At 36.5% G+C, this 25,958-nt stretch overlaps 1 protein-coding gene across 1 annotated transcript in view; it reads left to right on the forward strand.

Annotated features, from left to right (window-relative positions):
- Positions 1 to 25,958, forward strand: part of LOC149787800 (condensin-2 complex subunit H2-like) — a 155,849-nt gene that overhangs the window by 89,072 nt on the left and 40,819 nt on the right. Inside the window, exons 15-17 of the mRNA XM_089974010.1 lie at positions 1,460 to 1,571; positions 2,785 to 2,901; positions 17,581 to 17,645. Of these exons, the coding sequence (XP_089830136.1) occupies positions 1,460 to 1,571; positions 2,785 to 2,901; positions 17,581 to 17,645 (294 nt within the window). The remainder of the gene's footprint in view (positions 1 to 1,459; positions 1,572 to 2,784; positions 2,902 to 17,580; positions 17,646 to 25,958) is intronic.

The raw sequence follows: 25,958 nt of genomic DNA on the forward strand, positions 1-25,958 counted from the left end.
TGTTTTGAAAATTAGGGTAGGTAGGTAGGTTTTTTGTGTGGTGTTTTTAGTTTCTTTCATAAACATTATATATAATGTACTAAGTGCTTCAAGTATGGGGCAAAACCAGCTCAGTTAGATGCACAAATCATTGTCCTGAATTTTTTTTATTATTATTATTTTTATTTTTTATTTATTTATTTTTTTCCTGGCCCTGGGGTGGGTGGGTACTGGTGTTGGCAGCAAAAAACGGAGAAGCTAAGACCGTTTTAATTTTTTGTCTAAATAACCTACATATATTGCTGTTCTGTAAAACCTCAAACCAATCCAATAGGATCAGTTTAAAATTTGGTTAATTTAATCATGGCTCGACTTTAACATGAAAGTGCTGATTACAGGGGAGGCATGGTATTCCATGGAACAATACTTTTACATCAGAGTTCTTTTCATGGGCAAGATGTTGTGTACCATTGAACTATACTTTTACATCAAAGTGCTTTTCATGGGCGAGACATTGTGTATCATTGAACTATACTTTAACATCAAAGTGCTTTTCATGGATGAGACGTTGTGTACCATTGAACTATACTTCAACATCAAAGTGCTTTTCATGGACGAGACGTTGTGTACCATCGAACTAAACTTAAACATGAAAAAAGTGCTTTTCATGGGTGAGATGTTATGTATCATTGAACTATACTTTAACATCAAAGTGCTTTTCATTGGCGAGACATTGTATATCATTGAACTATACTTTAACATCAAAGTGCTTTTCATGGACGAGACGTTGTGTACCATTGAACTATACTTTAACATCAAAGTGCTTTTCATGGACGAGACGTTGTGTACCATCGAACTGAACTTAAGCATGAAAAAAGTGCTTTTCATGGGTGAGATGTTATGTATCATTGAACTATACTTTAACACCAAAGTGCTTTTCATTGGCGAGACTTTGTGTACCATTGAACTATACTTTAACATCAAAGTGCTTTTCATGGATGAGACGTTGTGTACCATTGAACTATACTTTAACATCAAAGTACTTTTCATTAGCGAGACGTTGTGTACCACTGAACTATACTTTAACATCAAAGTTCTTTTCATGGATGAGACGTTGTGTACCATTGAACTATACTTTAACATCAAAGTGCTTTTCATGGGCGAGACATTGTGTACCATTGAACTATACTTTTACATCAAAGTGCTTTTCATGGGGAGACGTTGTGTACCATTGAACTATACTTTAACATCAAAGTGCTTTTCATGGGCGAGACGTTGTGTACCATTGAACTATACTTTTACATCAAAGTGCTTTTCATGGGCGAGACATTGTGTACCATTGAACTATACTTTTACATCAGGGGAAGACATTGTACTCCATGAAACAATACTTGAACATCAGAATGCTTTCACAAAAGAGGGATAGTGTTTTATTTTATTCTTGCACAAAATGTATTTAAAAAAGTTACTTATTTTTTAGCGTTGTACTGTAGCAACTAGGGAAGAGGAAGATAAGGAGGAGGGGGCTGAGGAAGAAGTTGAAGGTGGTGAAGACCTTGATGGAGATTTTGATGAAGCCCAACCTCTAGCTGGTAATCAACTTTTATCAACTGTAATATTAAATATTCAAAGCTTAGACTAAGTGAGTGTAGCTTCAGTCAGATGTCTGGATTAGAATATCCCTCAGACTGGCATGTTGACTGGCTGATCACTTTGCCATAGAGTGGAAAACAGTTGACACCTGATGAAAATATTTCTTTCTTTCCTGACATACAGCATAATGATATTTCATAACTATCCAGAATTAAGTTTTGTGTTTTTCCTACATTTGTGATTGCTCACTACTGGATGTCATTTTCCTCATAGGAGTTCCGGTATATCTGTTCAGAGTAGCTTGTCAAAATTGTTACACTTTGTCCATGCATTGAGACTTATAAATGCAGTGTTATGGACAGTTTTGCTGTTGATTTAAGAAAAATCAGTAAATGTGTCATAGTTTAACTTTGTTGAAAATTCATTTGGTTTTTTTTCTTTCTAAACTGCATATTTGGAGGAAGGGTTTGCTCTAACAAAGCTCTATCTACTTACACCCCATGCTTTTGACAGCTTAGACACTTAATAGAATGATAAATGTCACAAAATGTTTGTGGAGATCATAAAGTTAGATGGATGGTGCAGGACAGTTATTGTAAATTATCCATGTATATGATTATTTTATAACTACTATTTATGTACCACCATTAGGGTGGTAGGGCTTGTAGCTTTTCTTTGCCATGGTTTATAGTATTTTTCCTTGTCCATGGTAGAGTTTGAAGTGTTTTCCTTGTCCATGGTAGAGTTTGAAGTGTTTTCCTTGTCCATGGTAGAGTTTGAAGTGTTTTCCTTGGCCATGATAGGGTTTAAAGTGTTTTCCTTGTCCATGGTAGAGTTTGAAGTGTTTTCCTTGTCCATGATAGAGTTTGAAGTGTTTTCCTTGTCCATGGTAGAGTTTGAAGTGTTTTCCTTGTCCATGGTAGGGTTTACAGTGATCTCCATTTTCCATAGTAGAGCTTCAAGTGTTTCCTTTGCCCATGGTAGAGCTTACAATGATTTCTGTTGGATGTGTTTTACTTGTTCCTTTAAAATGTAAAGTGTAAAAAATATAAAAATTGTTATCATCCATATTGTGTTCCAGTTTTGTAAAAGATTAAATCATTTTTAAAAAACCAAACTATTATATAGTATAATGACATTATGTTTCTCCAAACGACATAATCCTGTTGCAGTGTGCAGATAAAGAATGATTCCTTTGTCTCCATTTTTCAGGTACAGAGGATGATGATAATGGAGATGAACTAGCCCCACTGGTTGACAGTTTGTTCAATGCTATAAACGAGGGCATACAGTCAAAGGAGCTGTTCAGTTTGACTATACAAAGAATGGGTAAGATACCACTGTAACAGTTTTGCATTTAGAGGAAATTGAAACAGAGCCATTGTACAGAAGGCCACAGGTTCTTGGTTAAGCCTTGTATGCTCATGGTGTTTAAAAAGTAGAACCCAATGCCACTGTGTCTGGGACACAATCCGGAATTTAATATTCCAAGTATCTGCTGAATTTATCACCCACGAAATCAAATTTTGAAAATTACATTTTGTCTGCATTAACATTATATGAGAGATAGGTATCACATTTCAGGATGCAGCAATAATCTTTTTAATCTAATAAGTTTTTATTTTCAAGTCAGATATCGTGGGGATTCATCATTGTACAGTTTTACAAGCAAGGCACCCAGTTTCATATAATCTATTATTCCTAGCCTATTTCTGTCCCAAATAATAGGCATAGGCCCAATTTTATCTCACTTGAGGAAAATCTCAGTCTGACCTAGAAGAGATTTCTTTTACTGAAAAGTGTTACTGTGAATGTAAATATCAAGGCAGGGTGCAAAACTGCAGTTCCTTGAGTTGGTATACAAATTGTGTATTGTATTACAGTATTCATATACCCTACCATATGTTTTTGTTATATCCTTGATGCTTTTCAGTTTTAAATCGGTAGGAGGGTGCAAACAAGAGGGTCTGCTAATACTATAGATCGTTATGAAAGGGGTATTGTATCATTAAGATTTTAAAGCCACTATCTTCGCTCTGAACATAAGATTGTAATGATTTTTACACAGCATAAAGGTTACATCAGGTACCTTTGTGAAAGCAAGCATGAGACATGTTCTTGACTGACAAGGAGGCAAAACAGATGAAACCCTCTTAAATGGACGGTTATTTCAACATGGAGTTTTTCCTAAAATACTTCTTATGGTGTCCGGTTGCTAAATGACCATGGTGTCATTATATTATCCAATAAGACTGCTACAGTTGGTACTCCACCTGAAAAGGGAAGTTAGATCAACATGCACTTTTCAGCATAACACTTCCTGTTGTGTATAGTTGGTCTCAAATTAAAATTGTGTCAATTTAATATCTAACATGGTTAGCATATTAGGCATCTTACAAATCTTGCTATCAATACTCTTTACATGCAATGTCCCCAAAAGTACATCTTGCTATGTATTATATAGACAAAGGGAAGAACCTCCTACAGGCTATCTTACCTTTCTACCTGTAAGGTGGTTACCATTATATATGGTTTTAACTGGTTTTCACTTTTTGCTGCCATGCTGTATAGATATCGTTTAGACAATCCAGTTAAATTATATTAACTTAAATGTAATCATCCACATTTTATTTAAGTAGTGGTGATTGTCTTGGGTTTAAGTCCATTTTTCAGTGCATGATGGGCTATATATAGTGGCCAGTATAACTGTTGGACAAAGAACTGGGGTAAACCCTGATAAGAACTACCAACCCACTGGAAGCTGTTAGCAAACTTTTTCTAATACCCACATTAGCCAAACCGGAGACTCGAACCCATGTGGACAGAGATGAGATGGCAGTGATCAGTAAAGGCAAGTGCTTTTGACCACTCAGCCACCTGGGGCCCCCTATTTTCAGTGGTTACAGTAAGTCAAAAATGTTTTATATGCTGCATACAATGTTTTAAAAGTAGGTAAATTTTTTGATATTTCTGAAATTCATTGTAATGTTCAGGGTTTTTTCCACAATTTACTTCAAACTTTAACATAGGTTTTCACTGGTGAAATATCCTTGGTGCTGCTTTGGGGAATTTACTCTAATTATAACTTGTTTTGATATTGTGGTTGGCAGTTATAGATATATTGTCTTAGACTCATTAACGAGCTGTGCACCTTAATGGGGTTGGGGTGGATATTTACTACTGCATGTGAAATCTACATATGTTATTAGAGATGTTTCTTTTTAAGATTTTAGTGTTACATGTTTAGCTCATTGGACCTTGGGCAGTGCAAGAGCATGTACTTGTGGCAAATTAGTTGCTTTGTGGTTACATGAATTTTAACATATAGCTTCTCCATATTTTCGATAATACGCCACTTCATAGGCATGTTCTCAGACTTATGCGGTCCATAGAGTCAAATTATATTGAATTAATAGCACTGGACAACAAATTTTTACAAAAGTCATGTTACTGAAATAAAATTAGTCAATTCTTATCAATTTTTATGTGCTGAACACGAATATGACAGTCAAATTGCAAAATTGGCTCTAGTTTTTTTGTAATCTGCAAGAAATTAATGTTTACATAACGAAATGCATTCCAATAGTAAAAGGTCAACTGTAATAGCCTACCTATAAAAAATCAAGTCATTGACTACATCTTAGATTTCTTCGCCTGTCTCTTGTACAGCTGTTCGGGAGCATCTCTGAGGAGTGTCCAGCAGTAGTCAGCCAGCATTGTAGTGGACCATTTTCCCTGGTATCTTTGTTCCATTGTTGCGATATCTTGATGAAAACGTTCGCCGTGTTCATCACTAACAATACCACAGTTGCTAGGAAAGAAATCCAAATGGGAATGAAGGAAGTGAATCTTTAGAGACATATTGCAGCCAAGTTTCTTATACTTCATCAACATGTCTTCTACTAGTTCCTTATAGTTTTCTGCCCTAACATTTCCGAGGAAGTTTGTAGAAACTAGGCCAAAAGCATTCCATGCTTGTTTCGCGTCACCTTCCAGCAAGTTGTTGAACCGGTCATCTTTGAAAAGCTCTCGAATCTGAGGACCCACAAAAACTCCCTCTTTAATCTTTGCTTCGCTGAGTCGAGGGAATTTTTCATGCAGGTATCGGAATGCTGGCAAAGTCCGGTCAATGGCTTTCACGAAGTTCTTCATCAAACCTAGTTTGATGTGAAGGGGTGGTAGCAAGATTTTCTGAGCCTCAACCAGAGCTGGGTGTTGGATATTCTTCTCTCCAATGGCTACATTCTGCCTGTGAGACCATTCCTTCCTCATGTAGTGCATTTCCCTTGCTCGGCTATCCCACTCGCATAAGAAACACATGTATTTTGTATATCCTTGCTGCAGTCCCATTAAAAGGGCAACTACCTTCAAATCACCACAGAGGTGCCAGCTGTACTTGTTATACTGAATGGAATTCAGTAGCTGCCTTAAGTTATCGTATGTCTCTTTCATGTGGACAGCATACGCTACTGGAATAGATGGAAGAATGTTTCCATTGTGCAAAAGCACAGCCTTGAGACTCAGTTTCGAAGAGTCCACAAATAGTCTCCATTCTTGTGGGTCATGAGTGATTTTTAAAGCATTCATGAGGCCCTCAATATCGGAACAGAATATCAGATTACTTTCCTTTCTGAAGAAAGGCTCCAATTGCTGGTGGCGCTTTCGATATGCAGTAATTGTGACATCTTCTTCTAGAAGATTCCATTGTTGGAGTCTTGATCCTAGCAATTCTGCCTTGTTCTTTGATAAGTCCAAATCACGAATCAGGTCATTTAGTTCTTCCTGTGTTATTCTGTGTGGGGTTGATGATGCACCACAGTGAAAATCTGGATCACTGCATGCTGATGGACCAGGAGAAGAACAGGTCGACTCACCTTTGTCTTCGTCAGATGAATCAAGAGAATATTCTGCTGGAGGTTCTGGAATAGGAAGTCCCTCACCATGTGGAACTGGTCTCAATGCAGACGGAATGTTTGGGTAGACTATTCTCGACTTCTTTCGCTTCGTTATTCCGCCGGAAAGAGGAGGAACCAAGCAGAAGTAACAGTCATTTAGGTGGTTGCTTGGCTCTCTCCACACCACTGGGACTGCAAACGGCATTGATGACCTTTTGCAATTCAACCACTGTGAAAACTGTGTTGTACATGTAGCACAGCATATATGCGGAGCCCAAGGCTTGTCTTGGTCACCAACCTTGCATCCGAAGTAAAGATGATATGCCTTCTTCACTTGAGAATTGATACTTTTCTTCTGGTTGGCAAATGTCACTTCCCCACAAATATAGCAAAAATTGTCCGTGGTATTAACACACTTTCGAGGCATTACTGTTCTTTATTGTACGTAAATGGATAAAATAATAAGTTTTATGTAACAGTAGCTTGAACTGTCTCGCACAACGTCTAAAATATTTTAAATGCTGAACCTATCTGATTGGGCTTTATATAGTACACTGCTTACGTCAGCTTCAGCAGCCGCCTGGCATTAGTATAATAGGCCTACACATGTATAGTACACTGCTGACGTCAACTTACTTCAGCAGCCGCATGGCATTAGTATTGCATTGCATCAGAAAATGATGCAATCAACTGTGGATGATGTGAGCATGATGGTATTATGCAATGTTACATCATTATTCCAGATGTTGCTGCAGTCCTACTGGAGAAATTTACACAGTGAAACATAGAAAATGAGGTATATGAATATCTTCAAAACGAGAGCCAATACAAATTTTTCACGGTTATATTCGTGTTCGGCACACCAAAATACTACAGATTAGGGCCTTTTCAAGTCAGTAATGATTTCACTGTTGACCAGTGTAGTTGGCTAATCCCATATTTATTATGCCTGTAAGAAATCTATGTCAATAAGTTTTAGCTATTACCATTTTGATCATTATATTACACTTGGCTTGTCAAGGTTTGATATTTTACATTCAGCACCATTTCTTGCACAGATTACATGCCTGTGTTACCCCATTTAATACCAGATGTGTTTCTCCATCATGTGGTTGCTTGATGGGAACATCACATCACGTGTATTAAACGTGAAGTTTCAGGTTGTTCCTGTTTCACGGTAAACAAACTTTTCAATGATCTAGTCAAGTTTGTATGGATGCCATTTTTGTTCATTTGTGACCCATGACCTTGATGGTTCGATATTACAGATATGTGATTCACATACATTTACACTCAGATGAAGTCACAGCGAACTTATTGCCAAAAATAATATCTGAAATATACTGGCTTTATATAAAAACTGTTTGATTTCTTGAGTAATGTAATTTGTTTTGTGCAGAATTACAACCTCCACAGGAACTGCAATTCTTTTAGTATCATTATACTCTGTCATTGGTTTGCCTCAGTTTATCTATTGAAGAACTGTTGTTCTGCTACTGTAAATTGTATAGACAAATTAGGATATATAGAGTTTTTGTCTCAGAGTTTTGTACAGAGTAAGATATAAGGTGTGAGAATGTTTTATATGCTGAAATATATTGAACCTTATTCATATGTGGTTGATATCGCAAGATTTGCACATGACTGAGGTTTGCCACATCTGATTCCTTGGCGGATTCGGTCTGTCAATTCTGATTTGTTCAGTACTGTCACATGGTTAAAAACCAAAGGTTATATATTGGAGTGGAAGACAGTCTTCTTGGCATCTGTCTGTCTACGGGAGACAATGGCGTAGCTCCAAAGTAAGCTTTTGTCTATCCTTCTTTCTAGCTCTCTTTTCAGCTTGTTTTATTCTTCTCTCTTCCTCTGTGTTTTGAACTCCCTTCCTGACAGCTAGGCGCCAGCTGGAACGGTTGTTTGCACAGCTCTCCCAGTTGTTGACATTGATGTTTGCAGTCTTCATATCCTTCTTGCAAACATCTTTGTAGCACAGATGTGGTCGTCCAGTTGGTCGTGTACCTTCTGCTAACTCCCCATATAACAGGTCCTTGGGAATGTGACCTGGGTCCATTCTTTTAACATGGCCAAGCCAGTGAAGGCGCCTCTCGCTGAGAATGGAGAACATGCTGTTCATGTTGGCGCGTTCTAGAACCTCTGTGTTGGGTACTTTGTCCTGCCACTGGATGTGCAGAATGCGCCGCAGACATCTCAGGTGGAAGCTGTTGAGTTTCCTCTCGTGTCTTGCATAGGTGGTCCATGTTTCGCTGCTGTAGAGAAGTGAGCTGAGTACGCAGGCTTGGTAGACACGCAGTTTGGTCTTCTCTGTTAGGTTGGGGTTGTTCCAGACTCTCTGGTCAAGTCTGGCCATCACTGCTGCTGCCTTGGCAATCCTGCCATTCACCTCAGAATCAATGGAGTGTGAGCTGGAGATGTTAGACCCGAGGTATGTGAAGTTCTTGACAACTTCCAAGTTGTACCCATCGATGGTGACAGAAGGAGGGGAGTCTGCATTCTGCGCCATCACGTTCGTTTTCTTCAAACTGATGGTCAGTCCAAATTCCTTACAAGCATGGGAGAGGCGGCATACAAGCTGCTGCAGTCCATCTTCCGTGTGTGATGTCTAGGCTGCATCGTCGGCGAAGAGCAATTCACGGATGAGTACCTCTGTGACTTTAGTCTTAGCACGGAGACGGGCGATGTTGAACAGCTTGCCGTCAGCCCTGGTATGGATGTACACTCCCTCGCTGCAGTCCTTGAATGCATACTGGAGAAGCATGGAGAAGAAGATGGCAGAGCGTCGGCGCAAGGACACAGCCTTGTTTGACTCCACTGATGACTGGGAATGCTTCAGATGTTGCGCCATTGAAGCACACTGTGCTGTGCATGTTCTCGTGGAACGACATGATGACAGCAAGCAGGAAGACAGTACTTGTCAGATAACTGCAGAGCGTGGTCAAATTCAAAACCAGAAGTAACACCTGTGAAGTCCAACGCCCCTTTTAGGTCATGACATATATAAATTGCTGAATAATAATAAATAATGATGATAATATAGGACTAACAAAGTAATAATAATACTCTGAATTATTTGGACATTAATTAGGTGTAAAGCACTACTTTGAACATTTGAATGTCCGTGTTTTTAACAGTATGCAGAGGCAAGCATTTTGGAAAATTACGTAGGAAACGTTTGAGTAAGTAACTTAATCTTCCAAATTGTCATGAAGTTATCTCCCACCACATTGGTAACCTGGGTTAAACGAATATAAAGCAAATCTTTTTACTCTCGTTTGTTGGGGTCACTCTGTGATTTCCAATTATTATTTAATTTATTTAACACTGAAACAGGCGTTTATTTGCTGAGATATTTTATTGAAATGATCCAGGAACAAGACATCAAAAAATAATGTCAGTATCTAATTGTTACAATACAAGAAGCAAAGCAATGAGTGTTTCATTGCAGGAGTATATTTGTCGTATTCCAATGAATAGTACTTTTACACTTATCATTTCTTGTAAGAACATATATTTCAGTTACTGATGTCTTATTTTTATGCTTGTTGCAATACTAATATAAAGTTTAAAAAAACTAAAGAAATATAGTAAGTCAAACATTTTTATATCAATAATTAGATTATTAAAAATGGATGAAAGTCAAGGAATCATTTTTCCCAGAGTACTTGTAAAATCAATGTCATTGCAGTTAACTGTATTGTCAACAGCATCATCATCATCACTGATGACCTAGCAGTAACATTTTGCACTTTCAATCCAGTTGTCACAGGTTCTATCTCCCACTTCTAAGTCTTTCATATGAGACTTATACCTATGGCCTGAGGGGCTTTCATGTCAGAGTGGTACAAGCTGCTTGTCATGTGATTACTTGCCTCCAATGTGTACATGATAATGTTGCCAGTTACTTGTGGAAGGTCAGTGGTTCTACATAAATGGTGTTTGTAGTCTCAAAAGTACTTGGATTTTCTTCAGCAATAAAACTGGATGCCATATATAGAATGTAGTAAAGGCCACAATGATCTACCGAAACCCAAGATCTCTTGTCTAAATGATTTTGGCTGTTGCAGATAAGCATCAAATCAACAGAGGCTCCATGTGCCCAAGTGTACTAAGGTGCTTGCTTTTACATCACTTGCACATCTCACAGAGTGAGTTTTTGTCACAGATCAACCAATTTGGGTTGGTGGTCTTTTGGGGTTCTTCTCCACCTAATAGATTGTTAACCCCCCAACCCCCCAAACCAAACTAAATCAACCAACTAATCAACTGTGGCAACAGCAGCAAAGGTACTAGTCCATCATTTTTGCCACAGTTGTATGAGTTTATAAATTTTGACTCTAGTAATTTTCGTAGACCTTGAATATCATCAATTATGCCTTTCTGACAGTTACCAGAAGTCATCATCAGTTGGTACAAATGGATTTTTCATGGTGAGCATATGAGATGGAGAAGTCTTAAGCAATCCTGCATCACACACTGCCAAAAAGTTTACATTTTAGCTCACTTAAAAGTTTCTCTAACAATGTCCATTGTTCCAACTAGAACTGTTCTAACTTATTCAAGCTATATTCACCAATATCTGGAGATATGCATATGTAGTAAATACTTGTAACAAATTATGAGAATGCATCAGTGTTTTTCAGTGATGCATTTGAGCATCAACCAGAATCAAACAAACCAAGAAATTAAAGTATCCACATCTCTCAGGCAGAATTACAATGTTTACTGTATATACTCGCATATAAGCCCATTTGCGTATAAGCCGACCCCCCACACTGAGCAGGAATAAACACTAAAATGTGCATGACCTGCATATAAGCTTACACACAACTCCGAGACATCTCAAGATGCACAAGGTAAGTTCTAAATGTGTTTATTTTGGCAAACTTATATTTTTAATAAGGTACATGTATACTTAAGTAATTTATTTAATTTTGTTTTCTTATTGTTTCTGCCTAATTTAGATTTGTGTATAGTTTGATAAAATGATGACAAGAATTTAGCAATCGCGAGTTGATGTAACACTACTTCTTCCTTCTGACTTGATTGTTTGTTTGTGCATTATTGCATTGGACAATTTATATCAGTGCACCGAGTGGCTGAGTGGTCTAAAGCGCTCACTGTTACGGATCACTGCCATCTCACCTCTGTCTGCGTGGGTTCAAGTCTCGGATTCAGCTAATGTGGGTATGTGAGAAAGCTTGCCAGTAGCTTCTTGTGGGTCGGTGGTTCTTTCCGGGGGTTTTCCTGGGTTCTTCCTCCACTATTAATACTAGCCGCCATGTATAGCCTATCGTGTGCTGAAAAATGGCGTTAAACCCTACAACAACAACAATCAGTGTACCGGTAATTACGTTTTTACTTTGCTTTAAAATTGTAAATACTTAACTCAGTAAAATGTAGTCCCTGTATGACAACACAACAAACAACAATATGGTTCGATTCATAGCTTGCAATTAGGCTACTGAACCTATTTACATAATGGCGCCACTGCGCTGAATTAAGTACTTAAGTAATGATATCTTAAAAATACAATAATGAAGTTTCAGAAATAATGCTTCGAAAACTATGCTAATACTGTAAAAGCTGAGTTGTAGTTTGCTTTGATGTAAGTGACCTTGCATGATACCTGTCAACTTTCACGCTGGGAGGAAAAAAAACTCCTGATTTTTGGGGTTGCTCCATGCCTACCTCCTGATTTCATAATATCTTCCAATTTTTGCAGAGAACTCCCAATTATTACATTATGTCTTTGATTTTCATTTCTTCTAAATAAGAAAGTCCTACATGTTCTGTTGTATCACCTGTGAATTATTGTTGTGACAAAATAGTTACTTCACTAGAAAGAATTCGCTTCTTCACTAAATAGAATGTTAAGTTTAAACATTATTTACATAAATTAATAATTTTTTTTACCTCTACAACAATACAAAATTAAACAATAAACCAGAACAAAAAAAATAAACCACAACAATAAAATCATCCACAATTAATTTCAATCCCACGAATGATCACTGCAAATGCTGTAATTCCATATGCTATAGCTCTATTCCCACGAAAGAAACTTACATGAGTGAACACCTGTTATTTTTATACTGTATATAGCAATGTTAATTACCATCATTAAATTAAAAGAAGGAATGAAAAATGTACCACATGTCCTCAAAAAATTAATTTAAAATACTTATGTTTTATAGTAGACAATACTAAATGCCTTACGAGTTGACAATAAGGAAATAAGGTCAGATATACGAGGGGAAAATAGTTGCCACATGTATGGTACTGTGAGGCTGCTTATTTAGGTAACTTTTGTTCAACAAAATTGGTGATCATTTATTTCTCAATCAGTGGCCGAGTGGTCTAAAGCACTCTTCGTTACGGATCACTGCCATCTCACCTCTCTCTGCGGCGGTTCGAGGCTAAGATTCAGCCAATGTGGGCATGTGAGAAAGCTTGCCAGTAGCTTCTCGTGGGTCGGTGGTTCTTTCCGGGGTTTTCTGGGTTCTTCCTCCACCATTAATACTGGCCGCCATGTATAGCCTATCGTGTGCTGAAAAATGGCGTTAAACCCCACAACAACAACAACAAATTTCTCAATCAACTGTTTGTGCTTGCATAACACACAGTAGTATAGAACATGGTTTCTTTGAATAATGACAGAGGGCCAGTTGTTTTTACAAAACAGTTGCATCAATAAGGATTAACTTTTAAGTAATCGCGCTGGCTTTCTTGCTTGTTTATTTAAGACTAACCTTTACCTATTGTGCAGTATGGCAAAAGCTGACCAGAATATGAAAATAGGGCACATCCTGGGGGGGAAAAAACATGTCACAGGAAGAAACTGCACGACTATATTAGACTCGAAAGATGGATCAGTATTTAGTGAAAACAAGGCTTTAAAAATGCCATGAAAAACCTCCCGATTTTAGGCAATTACACATCAATGTACTGGAATAGTTGCCGGTCAAAATTCCCTCTTAACACAAGCCGATTTCGGGGTTTTAATGATTAACTGGCATGTAATGCTGTCAGAAAATGAAAGACAAATCGACCAACTATCAACATAGGAGATGCCGAAACATCAAGCTTTAAATTGTGTGGAAAGTTTGATGTTGTTCATCCAAAACACAAAACTAACATAGACTGATGATGATCTTAGTTGATTATAATGAGAATTTTAGCCTTCATTATTACCACTCTTAATGAACATGTAAGTTATGCTGGTTATGTGCCTTGTACAATTAAACGTGCTTACCTTTTCATAAATATTACCTCGGTTTGTTGGGGCCCCAAATGGTCTAAACTGCTCTCCGTTATGGATCACTGCCATCTCACCTCTGTCTGTGTGGGTTCGAGTCTCAGATTCAGCTAATGTGGGTATGTGAGAAAGCTTGCCAGTAGCTTCTCCTATGTTTGTGGTTTTTTCCAGGGTTTTCCCAGGTTCTTCCTCCACCATTAATACTGGCCGCCATGTATAGCCTATCGTGTGCTGAAAAATGGCGTTAAACCCTACAACAACAACAACACAACAACCTCAGTTTGTAGGATCGCTTATATCATTGAAAATGAGTAACTCATGAGCACATGATTCAACTTAAATGAAACAGCTATTAAGGACTAGCTGAAATGTTATCTGGAAGAATGCAATTTGGTCGAAACAATGATTAAAGCAAAATCTGCATCTAATATGTTTGGGATGGATTTAAGTGACGCTATGCATGCTTTACACTGTGTAAGTACTGTACATTAGAGTTCATCCTGATCTCCCAATAAACTCAACCGGCCCACGAATTTTGAAGTCTGTATTTACCTTTATTTAATTTTGTTTTGGAGAAATCAGAAAATATGCACATGCAAAATAATAACAAAATCAATCATAGTACTTGATAACAGTTTAATAAGTGTTGGGTCACCGAAAATGATATTTTTTAACATGCATATGTCTTAGGACACAAAAAAATTACTTTCTCATTTCCCAAGATTTACAGCCTTTACAGTAGTCAACAAAAAGACATAAAAACTCTCAAGTTTAGACACTGGCCTGAGGATAAGCTGACCCCCCCCCCCCCAATCTTCCAGGCCTTTAATTTTTCCTAAATTATTTGGCTTATACATGAGTATATATGGTATGTTTTGTTTGTAGCGGCTGTCCTATTTCCAAGAAACATGCTGGTTTCTACTTTCAAACTTTTGACTTTGGATTCTATTTATAGCAGCTGTTTGGTTTAGTTATAGGAGAATAGACTGGTTTTCTAATTTGTAATCTTTAATCGCAGATTCTTTGTTCTAATTCATATTTAGTACAGAACCAGTCTGTAGAATATTTGATGCTAAAAGGCAATCAGATTTATTCAGGTCAGTGCGTGTGCTAGAGCAAAAATGTTTTTCAAGTAACTTCACTGATGGATTAAATAAAGATAAAAGGCCGATTGAGAGATGAATACATGAAATACATAACACAGCATTCCATTCTAGGGCAGATTCAAGCCCATTGCAGGCTTTGTGGAAAGGATTTTAATATGCATGGTGGTAAATTTGATGTGGAGCAACACTAGCTATGTGCAAGGTATTTTGAAACTAAAGAAATCTTGAATTATACTAACTCCAGTACTAAGGTAACTTTTTTTTTTACAGCAAAACTCAATTGTGGACACGATTGTTATAAATGCAGAGGTGTTATTTACCAAGTTCTTAATAGAACATGGACCACCCCTAGCGGTAGAAGACTACGTTGGTCCTTTGATCAATTTGATATTTCCTGGTTCCAAAATTGCAGAATACATGCATGTGCAAGAGCAAAATCATCTAATATTGTTTGGTGTTTAGTTGAAGATACTTCACCTAGAATTGCAGAAGCCATGAAAATTGGGTCATTTAGTATTGCCACAGACGGGAGTGGTAATTATGATGACAAAAAATTGTATTCAGTCTGTGTAAGAGACTTTGACAATGAAAAGGGCAAAGCCACAGTGTTCTTATTTCATTACCAGAATTAACAGTAAATGCCATTGTAGAAAACATTTTTGATTTGCGTGATAATGTTTTGAATAAACATGATATAAATTGGCAGAACTATGAAGGGTTTTCAGCTGATAATGCATCAGTGATAACTGGAATTCATAAAGTGTTACATTCTATATTTTGAAAAATATCTTAATCAGTATACATCACAGATTGTCTCTGTCATTTGATGCACCTTGCTGCATGAAAGGCTGCCAATAAATTAGAAGGAGAATGCCTGAAGTATCAAGTTGGGATTCTACCTGATAATGTACTTCATGCAGACAGAGTTGATTTTTTTTCATCTTATTTCCCAGGTAAATGACCCAATAACTGGAAGATATAAATTTTTTCTTTTTTTTGTCAGGTTATGAAAGGAATATTGGTTCTTTACCATTCTAATGCTGGCTTTGAGAGATTGTTCAGTATTGTTAACAAAATAAAACTGAATTCTGATCCGGACTTTGTAACCCAGCACTTAGATCTCTGCTTGTGTGCAAAACATTTATATTGTCAGCTGGTACAAAGTGTTTTGAAATGCAACACGATAATCTGTTGCTTTTTAAATCTAAAAGTGCTACATATGAAAATTTGAAGCAGTAATTGATGTTAAAAGACAATAGGGGTTAAAAAAAATCATTTTATACATATGCTCATTGAATTTGTTTTGTTTTATTGGATTACTCTTTCTTCTTGGATTGCTCTTTTTGTCCACTTGGAATAGACTTTTTCCTTACCAGGTGTTGGCATTTATGATCATAGATGAGATTGTATTGGACACAGCAAGGACCTTTCTGACTTGGTGTTCAGTTTCATTTTAATCCAGACCATGCTCCCTCCCTTCAATCCATAAATAGACTCTGTCCTGGGTATTGGTATGGCTTAAATCATCCAGATTCGAGCCCAATCAATCAGTCAGTTTTCTTATAATATTTGCATACTGATAGCTCTGGCATCATCAGTGAGCAACATGCTCTCTTCATGAAACCAGACTTCATGCAGTTCCTTCCTGATGGATCGGTTGTCTTCATGACACAACCTGGTTTTATTGCTAAAAACAGGTGGCAATCACAAGGCAGTCAAAATTTTTTTAGCTATTCATCCAGACAAGTCTAAGATGCAGTATGTGCTCTCAGATATTTTCTGAAACGTATGGAAAACATTCACAACAGGCAGACCAGGAATTTTTTGCCTCTTAAGACATAACACAAGCGCCAGCCACTTGGTTGAAGGAAGTTTTGCCTCATGAAAATCTTAGCTTACAAATTCCACAAGCATGGCATTCAAACTTAATGTCTCACTTGGAGAAATAGTGCAGTCAGTTGGATCGCACACCCAGACCACTTTTCTCAGCTTGTATTCGCAGGACATGTCCTTGCAAAAGAAGAGAACTGAATCTCGCCTGGTCAGTGGTAGCTGCACAGACAACAACCACTCCCTGCTTATGACACCGCAATCTCAGGTATATTGATGACTTTTGCTAGATTCACCTGGAAAAGTTTATGGGTGAGACCTTAATCAAGTACAGAGTCCCACTGGGGGCTCCCTCGCATGTGTATGAACAAAAGGTCTGCTGTTGTGCTGAGCAAACGTCAGGAGAATTTCTTTGGTGGTAGAACAATCATGCTGCTATTAGGTGTCACAAGATACTCAGCATTTTCTCCTCGTACAACTGATTTTCTCAGTGGAATGTGATCAGGTAATGTATTTGACGGAGAAAGCAATTTCTTCAAATTATGTTTCTCTAATAATTCTTACCTATCACATTACAAATAATCCCTCCCACCCTTCCCGTTAATGCAAACATTCTTTGAGGCTTCACTCAAGTAAAAACTGGTTAAAACAGGGTATAATGGTAGTCACCCCAAGGGTAATAGGGGAGTTAACATGTAAGAGTTGATTCCCTTTGTCTATAATCGCGAAAGATGTTTATATCTCTCCAGGAGGTTGTGATTCAGTGGTTGCAAGGAAAGTTATTTTAATAAAAGGCGATTAGGTAAATATTATCAGAGAAACGATAGATGTGAACAGTAAATTTCAACACCAAAATATATGCATCCTCTTTGAAACTTTAGAATGAATATTTCTGGTATTACAGCTCCTGTCAACTATGATGAGGGAGTAGTGTTGACAAGCTATGAGCAGTTGGTGCAACAACATGTGGTATGTATGCACTAGTATATTTACCTATATAAATAAGGCAATTGCACTAAAATGCAGTGTGGATATCTGTTATAAGCCTAAATCAACCTGTAATTGAGAGGTCATGTCCCAGTAATCCTAACACCCATGTAACCAATTTTCCACTTTGATAGTTTTATTTGATTCATTTATATGCTTCAGATTTGTTTTTGATTGTCACACCATAATTAGCTAAATGAAAATGTAATCAGACATGAATCCCCACTGTGACTACTTCAGATCCTCACAGCATAGTTCAAAATAACATAAACTTTCAATTTATCATTTAGAAAATACCTTGTTTTTCAGGGTTCCCATGCTACTGGGAAATCAGAAAAAAGTCGGGAGAAATAATAAATTTTTTCCCAACCATGAAAAAAAACGGGAATTTTCCACCACCACTTGATGCTAGAAACAGTCTGCTGAAAGAGAAGATAAAGCTATGGCGTTGATGAAATGTTACCTGGTACTCGTGATTTGCATTGCTAGTTGCATGAGTACACAAATCTAACAACCAACATTTTCAAATGTTGCAGAGAAAAAGAAGAAAAAAAATTAAATGAAAGTCGTATGCTGGCTGTAATAAAAATGCAAAATCAAAAGAACACAAGATTCTCCATATTTATATATTCTGATAACTACTTCTGGAGTTTTGTTGTATCACGTGCTTACCACGTTTACGTGTGCTCTCTGCTTGATAAATCAGACTGGCCAGATTGCTGATTTTTACAAAAAGTATCTGACTTTCATTTAATATAATTGAATTTCTGTACAACAACATTAAAAAGCTTTGTGAAGTCATGTGACTAGTAATGCAAATGGCGAGTACAGGGTCAGGTTTCATCTATACCATAGTTTCTTCTAGTCTCTCAGCGGATTAAAGATATAACATTTCTAATACTTGCCATTTCTGAGAAAATAAATCATTTTCCTATTGATTTTATGCAGGGATGAGTCGATATAACATAAATTTAAATTTGCTAAGCCCACTGGTAAGCGACTACCATATGTCTCTACGCACGGTGGTGGCAAATTCAAAATTTTCGCTTTGCGATTGCAATGACCACACACCCCAACCTAAATGTCCAAATATGAAAAATGGGGTGGGAATATTTGGAGGAAACCCGGATTAAAAATGGGACTGCATTCGTTTTAAGCCAAATTTGTAGTCCAGAGTATTGAATCTCAGAGCTGAAATGAGAAATTGTCTTCCCTTGTATCATATATTAAAACACAATATGAGCCCCTATATCAATACCGGCTTGGGGACTGGTTTAACAAATTACAAGACAACAAATCGATTTTACAGAAAATTCATTCCTTGTTTATACAACAGTATGTAATTTTTAAGGTCTTTGTCATAATTTAAATCAGCTGTGTGAAAATGTTTTTTAAATGATGGATTTTTAACCAGATCGTCTTATGGAGAATAGGTTGTTTGAAAAATCTAGTTTAGGATTTTATTGGCACAGATAAATGTAGGGTTAAACAAGATTTTAATTATTTGCGTTTATTGTTTTTATACATACTGTAATAGGAAATGTGTACTTTCTAATAGATGCACACACACACACACACACACACACACATATATATATATTGCTATAGAATTCTTTAAAATTAAATGTTTGAAAGGAAACAAAACTAATTTATGTTATTATGTTGTTACCACTTGGCAATGTAATGCAGGTCTGCAAAATAATGTTAGAATTTTTATTCTATACAGTGAAATGACTTTACATGCCAATTTGTAGGAATATTATCAAACTTGTTTCGTGTGATAAATGTTGTGGTTTTTTACATGATCGTCTTTACTGACTTAGATGTTTTGGGGAATCTTGAAAGAGAATCATCATTAGATTTAGAAGATGCATGTTTTACAACTAAAATGTGCTTTAATTCAATTCAGTAATGGTCATAGGTGAACCTTGAAAAATGTAATTTAATTCCTGGAAAAACCCTGGAAATGGTCTGGAAATTTATCTTTAGAAAAGCGTGGGAACCATGAAATGGTCAGGATGCAGCCAAACTTTCAGTAGCTGCCATCAAGGCCAAAAAGAATGTTTCCAGTCAGCTGACTGTACCAGTTTCTCATTGCTGACATTAGCACTTTTTCCCCCGTGAAAAACAAAACAAAAATCACATATTTGTGTGTGTTTATGGCTCCCATTGTGCATGAGTTATCAAGGGAGAGGTGTATTAAAATAAAAAGGTATTTGTTTTCTTGCGATTTCATGACTTGGAGAATTTATGACCAGAAATACTATTTTCATTGCCTTTGGTGCAATTGTTTGATGGTGGGTGACCTGTTTCCATATGTTTTAGGTTTTTTTTTGTATATTTCTGCTCGTTGTTAAACTCCAGCCTGGTCTTCAAGAAAACTGCCCTAAGCACACACAAAAAAGCCAATCTTGTTTAACACCAAGTAAGCTATGATTGTACCTGTGTCAAATCACATTTGATAGAAAGCATCATCATATGAAATCCATTTTGGTTTATATAAACGATGCCATTCTTCCTTCAATTATGGCCAGTCTAACTAAATATAGAAAAATCTTTCCATCCTTAACAGTTGTATTTTGAAATGCTTCAGACCCTTGTCAACCTAACTTGGCAACGGACATCTTAGCATATAAAGCTTTTCATGTTTGTACAAATTATGCCAATTAAGTATACCATTACCATATAGTAGATAACAAAATAAAGCTAAGCAGAATTTAACCAAATCTGACAGAGAGCATACTGCCAACAAGATTTTTTTCAGATTTAATGACCCTGGTCTACTTTAAAATATTGCCACTGTTGCAAAAAATAAAAATTGAAACAACTTCTAGTGATGAAGTGTTTTAAAGTGTGCACACAATTCTACTGATCTGCCCGCAAAATGGCTGCCAGTGCCAAAAATACAGAAACATTTAAATGACTTTTTCAAAACTGCTGAATTTGGTCTTTTTTGGCTGAAAACATGTTGACATGAAGACTTTTCATGTTTGTATACATGATGCTGGTCTTGCAGCAAGCATGGCCATCATTACTAAAAACAGAAAAACCTGTTAAATGACTTCTTGAAAGATTTTTTTAAAAAATTATGCCAATCCATCATTAGATATACACACTATTACTAAAAATAGAAAAACCATTGAGCACCTTCTTCCCAAAAATTGGAACAAAATTTTACACAAATTATCCTGACATACAGGCTTTCAATTTCATACTGATGGTGCCAGTCCACCATAAAATATGGCCACCATTGATAAAAGTAGAAAAAATATTTAGGTGACTTCTGATTTTAAAAAACTGCTTATTCGAATTTGTCTAAACAGCATTGAAAGCATTCTGACTTAAAGGGCTTTCAAATTTATTCAAAAGGTTTCAGTCCAACCATCAATTTGAATGCCATTATTAAAAATAGCAGACGACATTGATGGGCTGGCAGGCAGTGAAGATGAGCTAGCCACCTTAGTGAAGAACCTGGATGAAACATCTTCCAGATTTGACATGGAGATAAGCGCTAAGAAGACAAAAATTATGACAAATAGTGGCAAACAAATCACAGCCAAGATTAAAGTCAGAGGACATGAACTGGAAACAGTGAGCCAGTTCAAATATCTTGGTTCCATAATCACTGAAGAGGGATCAAGAGCAGAAATTTTGTCAAGAGCAGCACAAACAATGTCAGCTATGTCAAAGCTAAGACCCATCTGGAGAGGTAAGAATATCTGTCTGAAAACTAAACTCAGACTATTGCGAGCTCTAGTCATCTCAGTCTTTTTGTACTCATGTGAGGCATGGACCCTGACAGCAGAATTACAACGAAGAATTCAGTCACTTGAAATGAGACGCTACAGAACCATCCTTGGCATCTCTTACATGGACCACATCACAAATGAAGAAATGTGTAACACCATCAGGCGCGAAGTAGGCCAATATGAGGACCTCCTCACCACCGTCAAAAAGAGAAAGCTGAAATGGTATGGCCATGTCACTAGAGCCAACAGTCTATCCACAACAGTCCTGCAGGGCAGCGTCCAGGGTGGCAGAAGGAGAGGTAGACAGAAAAAAGTGGACTGACAACATCACAGAATGGACCAGGAAAAGTTTTGCGGAGACACAGGCATTGGCACATGATTGAGACAAGTGGAGGGAACTGGTCAGATGTTCAGCAGCACAGTGCCTCAATGACCACACTAGGTCATGAGACTGATGATGAATGATGATGATGATTAAAAATAGAAAAAAGTTTAAAGGAGACCAAAAACCAATGGAAATATAGAATAATAATAAAAGTACTATAGAAGAAAACCTTATTCTGAAGTATCATCTGTAACCGTAATGCCAATATTTAAATATTGGCATATCTTCTAGGACCAGAATTTCTGTGACCTCGTATGCAAAATTTCCACACCTATTTGACTTTCGTGATGTGACATCATAGTAGCGACTCCAGTATCCCAAGTGGGAGTTGCCAGAGTAAAAGACAATGCCATTTTGTTTTGCTTATGGGTGTAATAGCACATTAAGGAAAGCCTGTGGACAACATTTTTTTTTTCTTTTTCCAAAAGATAAAGGCATAAAAAAAATGGATACATTATTATGATCTAATAATGTTCCCTACCTTAAATATTTTCAGCATGTTTTTTGTTTTTTAATTTCATGGTGTTTCTTTTGGTAGTAATATCATTATACAGTGGAGCCCCGCTATAATGCGATAATTGGGGTCCACAAAATTGGATCGCATTAATATCGGGTCGCGTTAATGCGGGGTTTTACAGTATTTTACTTTTTTGAGAGAACAACTCATTGGCACATATTCATGTATTCATGTCTACGGTAAATGATGAATAGTGTATCAACACCGTTTACTATCGTGCCATCGTGGCATTCAGTTCATCTATAATGCATGTAATTCCATTGAAAAATTGCACACAGATTTACAATATTCAATATTTATTTGAATTCAACTTCTAATATATAGCATTGCATTTATATTTAATGTTTATTTTGGCATAACACTTCAAGAACCTAGTGATATTGTTAAATTTTAGAAGCTACGCCACAATTGTATTATATTAAAATTCATATCAACACCATTTACTTGCTGTCTGATATCGTACCGTTTGGGCTTGAAATTAATCCATAAAATATGTAATTCCATTGCAAAAATTGCATTTATATTTAAACTATTCAATTATTCTGTCACACATCATTATTTGTCTGAATTCAGTGGAAAAAATTAACAGCAAAATTAGGTTAAGAAAGACGAAGCACATGTACAGTTCATTACGTTCCAGGGACTGAACGGTGTCTATACATATTTCATACTGCTAAAATTTTCTCATATGCGTTTCCATGTACATTTATCCATTGCAAATTTCCAATAATTATTGCTTGTATGCCTATTTGTTTGAATGACTACAACAAGAATAATTACAAATCAACACATGCTTTTAGCATGCATATAACTTTTACTTCAGATTTTGGGACTATCGAAAGAAACGTGTGAAAACTACTATACTAATCATGGCGCAAAGTGCAGAGAACGATTTGCGTTTGTGAACTTGCTTTTTCATAATGGTAAAATATTTTTATAAAAAATAGGAAATTAATAATGAGTCCATAAACAAACACCATACCCATGTAAAATCCGAGACCTAAGTGCAGTAAGCCTGGAATGGTCATGAGTCACTTTTAAAAAAAAATGTAAAGCTGAACGCATGTACAATTTCATACCCTTTCAATTTCCAGCTAATAAAGCAGACATTATTTACTGGTCAACTGATTGCGTCTAATAACACTGACAAGCCCAGCAAACATGTTGGCAGCTTTCGTTTTTTGATGTTTATTAAATTGTGAGAATCTTTTATCAATCACCGCATTGTCTGCTACTTGTTTGTGTATGCAGTTAAAGAAACACATGTCGGCTATTGTTTGAGCAATGATGGTATGCAGAATTAATTGCAGACAATCACAAAGACAACTTACTGGCTTTACTCATGGATCAGTAATAAGTAACATTTCCGATAATGTTTAATTTGGCATAACACTTCAAAACCCTGGTGAAATTGTTAAATTTCAGAAGCCATGCCACAATTGTATTATATTCGAATTCATACTTGAACTCTTCCCCAAAATGATATTCAACATTTTACACAATAATTCTCGTATATTTTTTCCTGGTACGAGAAATATACACATACATGTATTTAAAATTTCAGGAACCACTCCACAATTATATTAAATTCGAATTCATACGTGATCTCTTCCCCATAATGATAATAAATTTGTTATTCACTATTTCATGTACTTTGAACAAAAATATTTTTTCATGTGCGAATGAATATAGGAAATTTCGGGAGCCTTGCCATGACCGCGTTATATCCGAATTCGCGTTATAACGGGGTTGCACTGTATATGTTCGTTTTTTTTAATGTTTTTTAAAATTATGTTATAGGTGTTGTCTAATGTTCTAAAGCACTTAGAGCTTCTGAAGATTAGGCGCTATACAAAGTCCTCGTGATTATTATTATTATTACAAACGAGTCGATTTCAAAGCAACTTCATATAGCACTCTGTGCTCATTACATTTCTCAAAGGAATGTTACAAGGGGGATCCTGAAAAATGGCAGCTCAAGGATATGCAAATGCTAGGCCTAAACTAAAAGTTGGCGCTGATCCAGACATACCGTTGGATATTTTAAATCCTGGGAAAAGTGTTAAACGTGTGAGTTATGAAAAAAGGCAGAAGACCGAGTAAGTGACCACAAAATGCAACAATCAGTTCAACAGCTCTTTTATCTACACCAGCAGTGCTAAAATAAAAAATCTGATAGCCTGACACCAGGGGCCCCTCTGATTTTTGTTCAGGCCCATCCTGTATTCAAAGTAAGGTGCTTTTCAAAACAAAATTTGTTTGCCTAAGGAAACTTTGATCACGCTGGTGAAATGAGTAAATGTATTTTCAAGATGATGATATACATGCCTTAACACGGCACAATCTAATTCATATCACCACTGTCCAAGGTGAAATTGAGATCTGATTTTAATCAAATGGAAGCTTTCTAAAAATATTATTCTAAACCTGCCTTGTTTTGAGAAAACACAATATTCAATAATCTTTAAAAAAAATATCAAAACTTAAAAAAAAAACAGAAATAAACTTTCAGTCTATGCCTGTTACATGTAGTATGTATAAACGGTAATCTGTAATGAATGGAACTGATTTAAAACTATCCCTTGGGCATATTAAAAAGCAGCGATTAAAAGAAAAGAGGTCAAAGTTTCACATTAGCTGGCTAACAATCGAAATTGGGGGGAGAAGTCTACTGACCCCACCCCCTTGCCCCAATGTGGAAGCCCACATGGGACATGCCATTTCTCCCTGTGATGCGCCTTATTATTCCCACAGGACAAGCCCCTTTTTCATATTCTGGTAAGCTCTGGCTAAACAGCAAAATAGCTGAAGTTTTGATTTATGTATGCAGACAATAAAGCCAGTGTGACTAATTAACAGTTAATCCTTATCCTTACATTTATCTTGTGAAAGGACTGCCCTTCGGATATAATTCAAAGAAACCATGTTTGATTGTGTGTGTATGTAAGCACCAACAATTGATTGGCAAATAAACAATGCCCTGTTTTGTTGTAACTTACGATGCCTAGGACTTTATTTTAACAGTTCAAATCTGCAGTCACAAGTTACCATACATGTGGCAACTGTTTTTCCCATGTTTTATGCCCCACCTTATTCCTTAGGTTTAAGTCTTAATGCATGTAACACTGTTTACTGATTAAAATATTTATTCTGAACTAGTTCTTTATGGGCACATATATTGCATGATATATTTTGTTTTATTCCTTCGTTTAATTTAATCATGGTAAATAAACTTTACATATATGGTAGAGGAATGTCAGGTGTTAACTGGCCGAGTTTCTTTGGCAGAAATGGAGATATGATTTTCTTTGCAGAGAAAATTTCACTTCATTCACAGTGATCATTCATTTAAGCTATTGGTGACAATTTTTTTCTTTTAATTTTTTTAAACTATAGTACTGTTGTAGTTGTTTAAAAACATCTGAAATTTACGTGAATAATGTTTAATCTTAACGTTCTATTTACTGAAGAAAAAACTTGTGATATTAATTATTTTGTCCAGTGCCTGATTAAATGTGTGTGTGTGATTTGGACTTTTAACGTAGCTTTAACAATGTTTCAGTCATATCGCTACAATGTCTGCTGTGTGGCAGTTTAGACATAGTGAGGCCCTAAGCTATGGGAAGCTGTAGAGGCCCTATTTG

The sequence above is a fragment of the Sinohyriopsis cumingii genome, chromosome 11 (assembly GCF_028554795.1).
Source record: "Sinohyriopsis cumingii isolate HCF-2022 chromosome 11, ASM2855479v2, whole genome shotgun sequence".
In the NCBI taxonomy this organism is placed as follows: Eukaryota; Metazoa; Mollusca; class Bivalvia; order Unionida; family Unionidae; genus Sinohyriopsis; species Sinohyriopsis cumingii.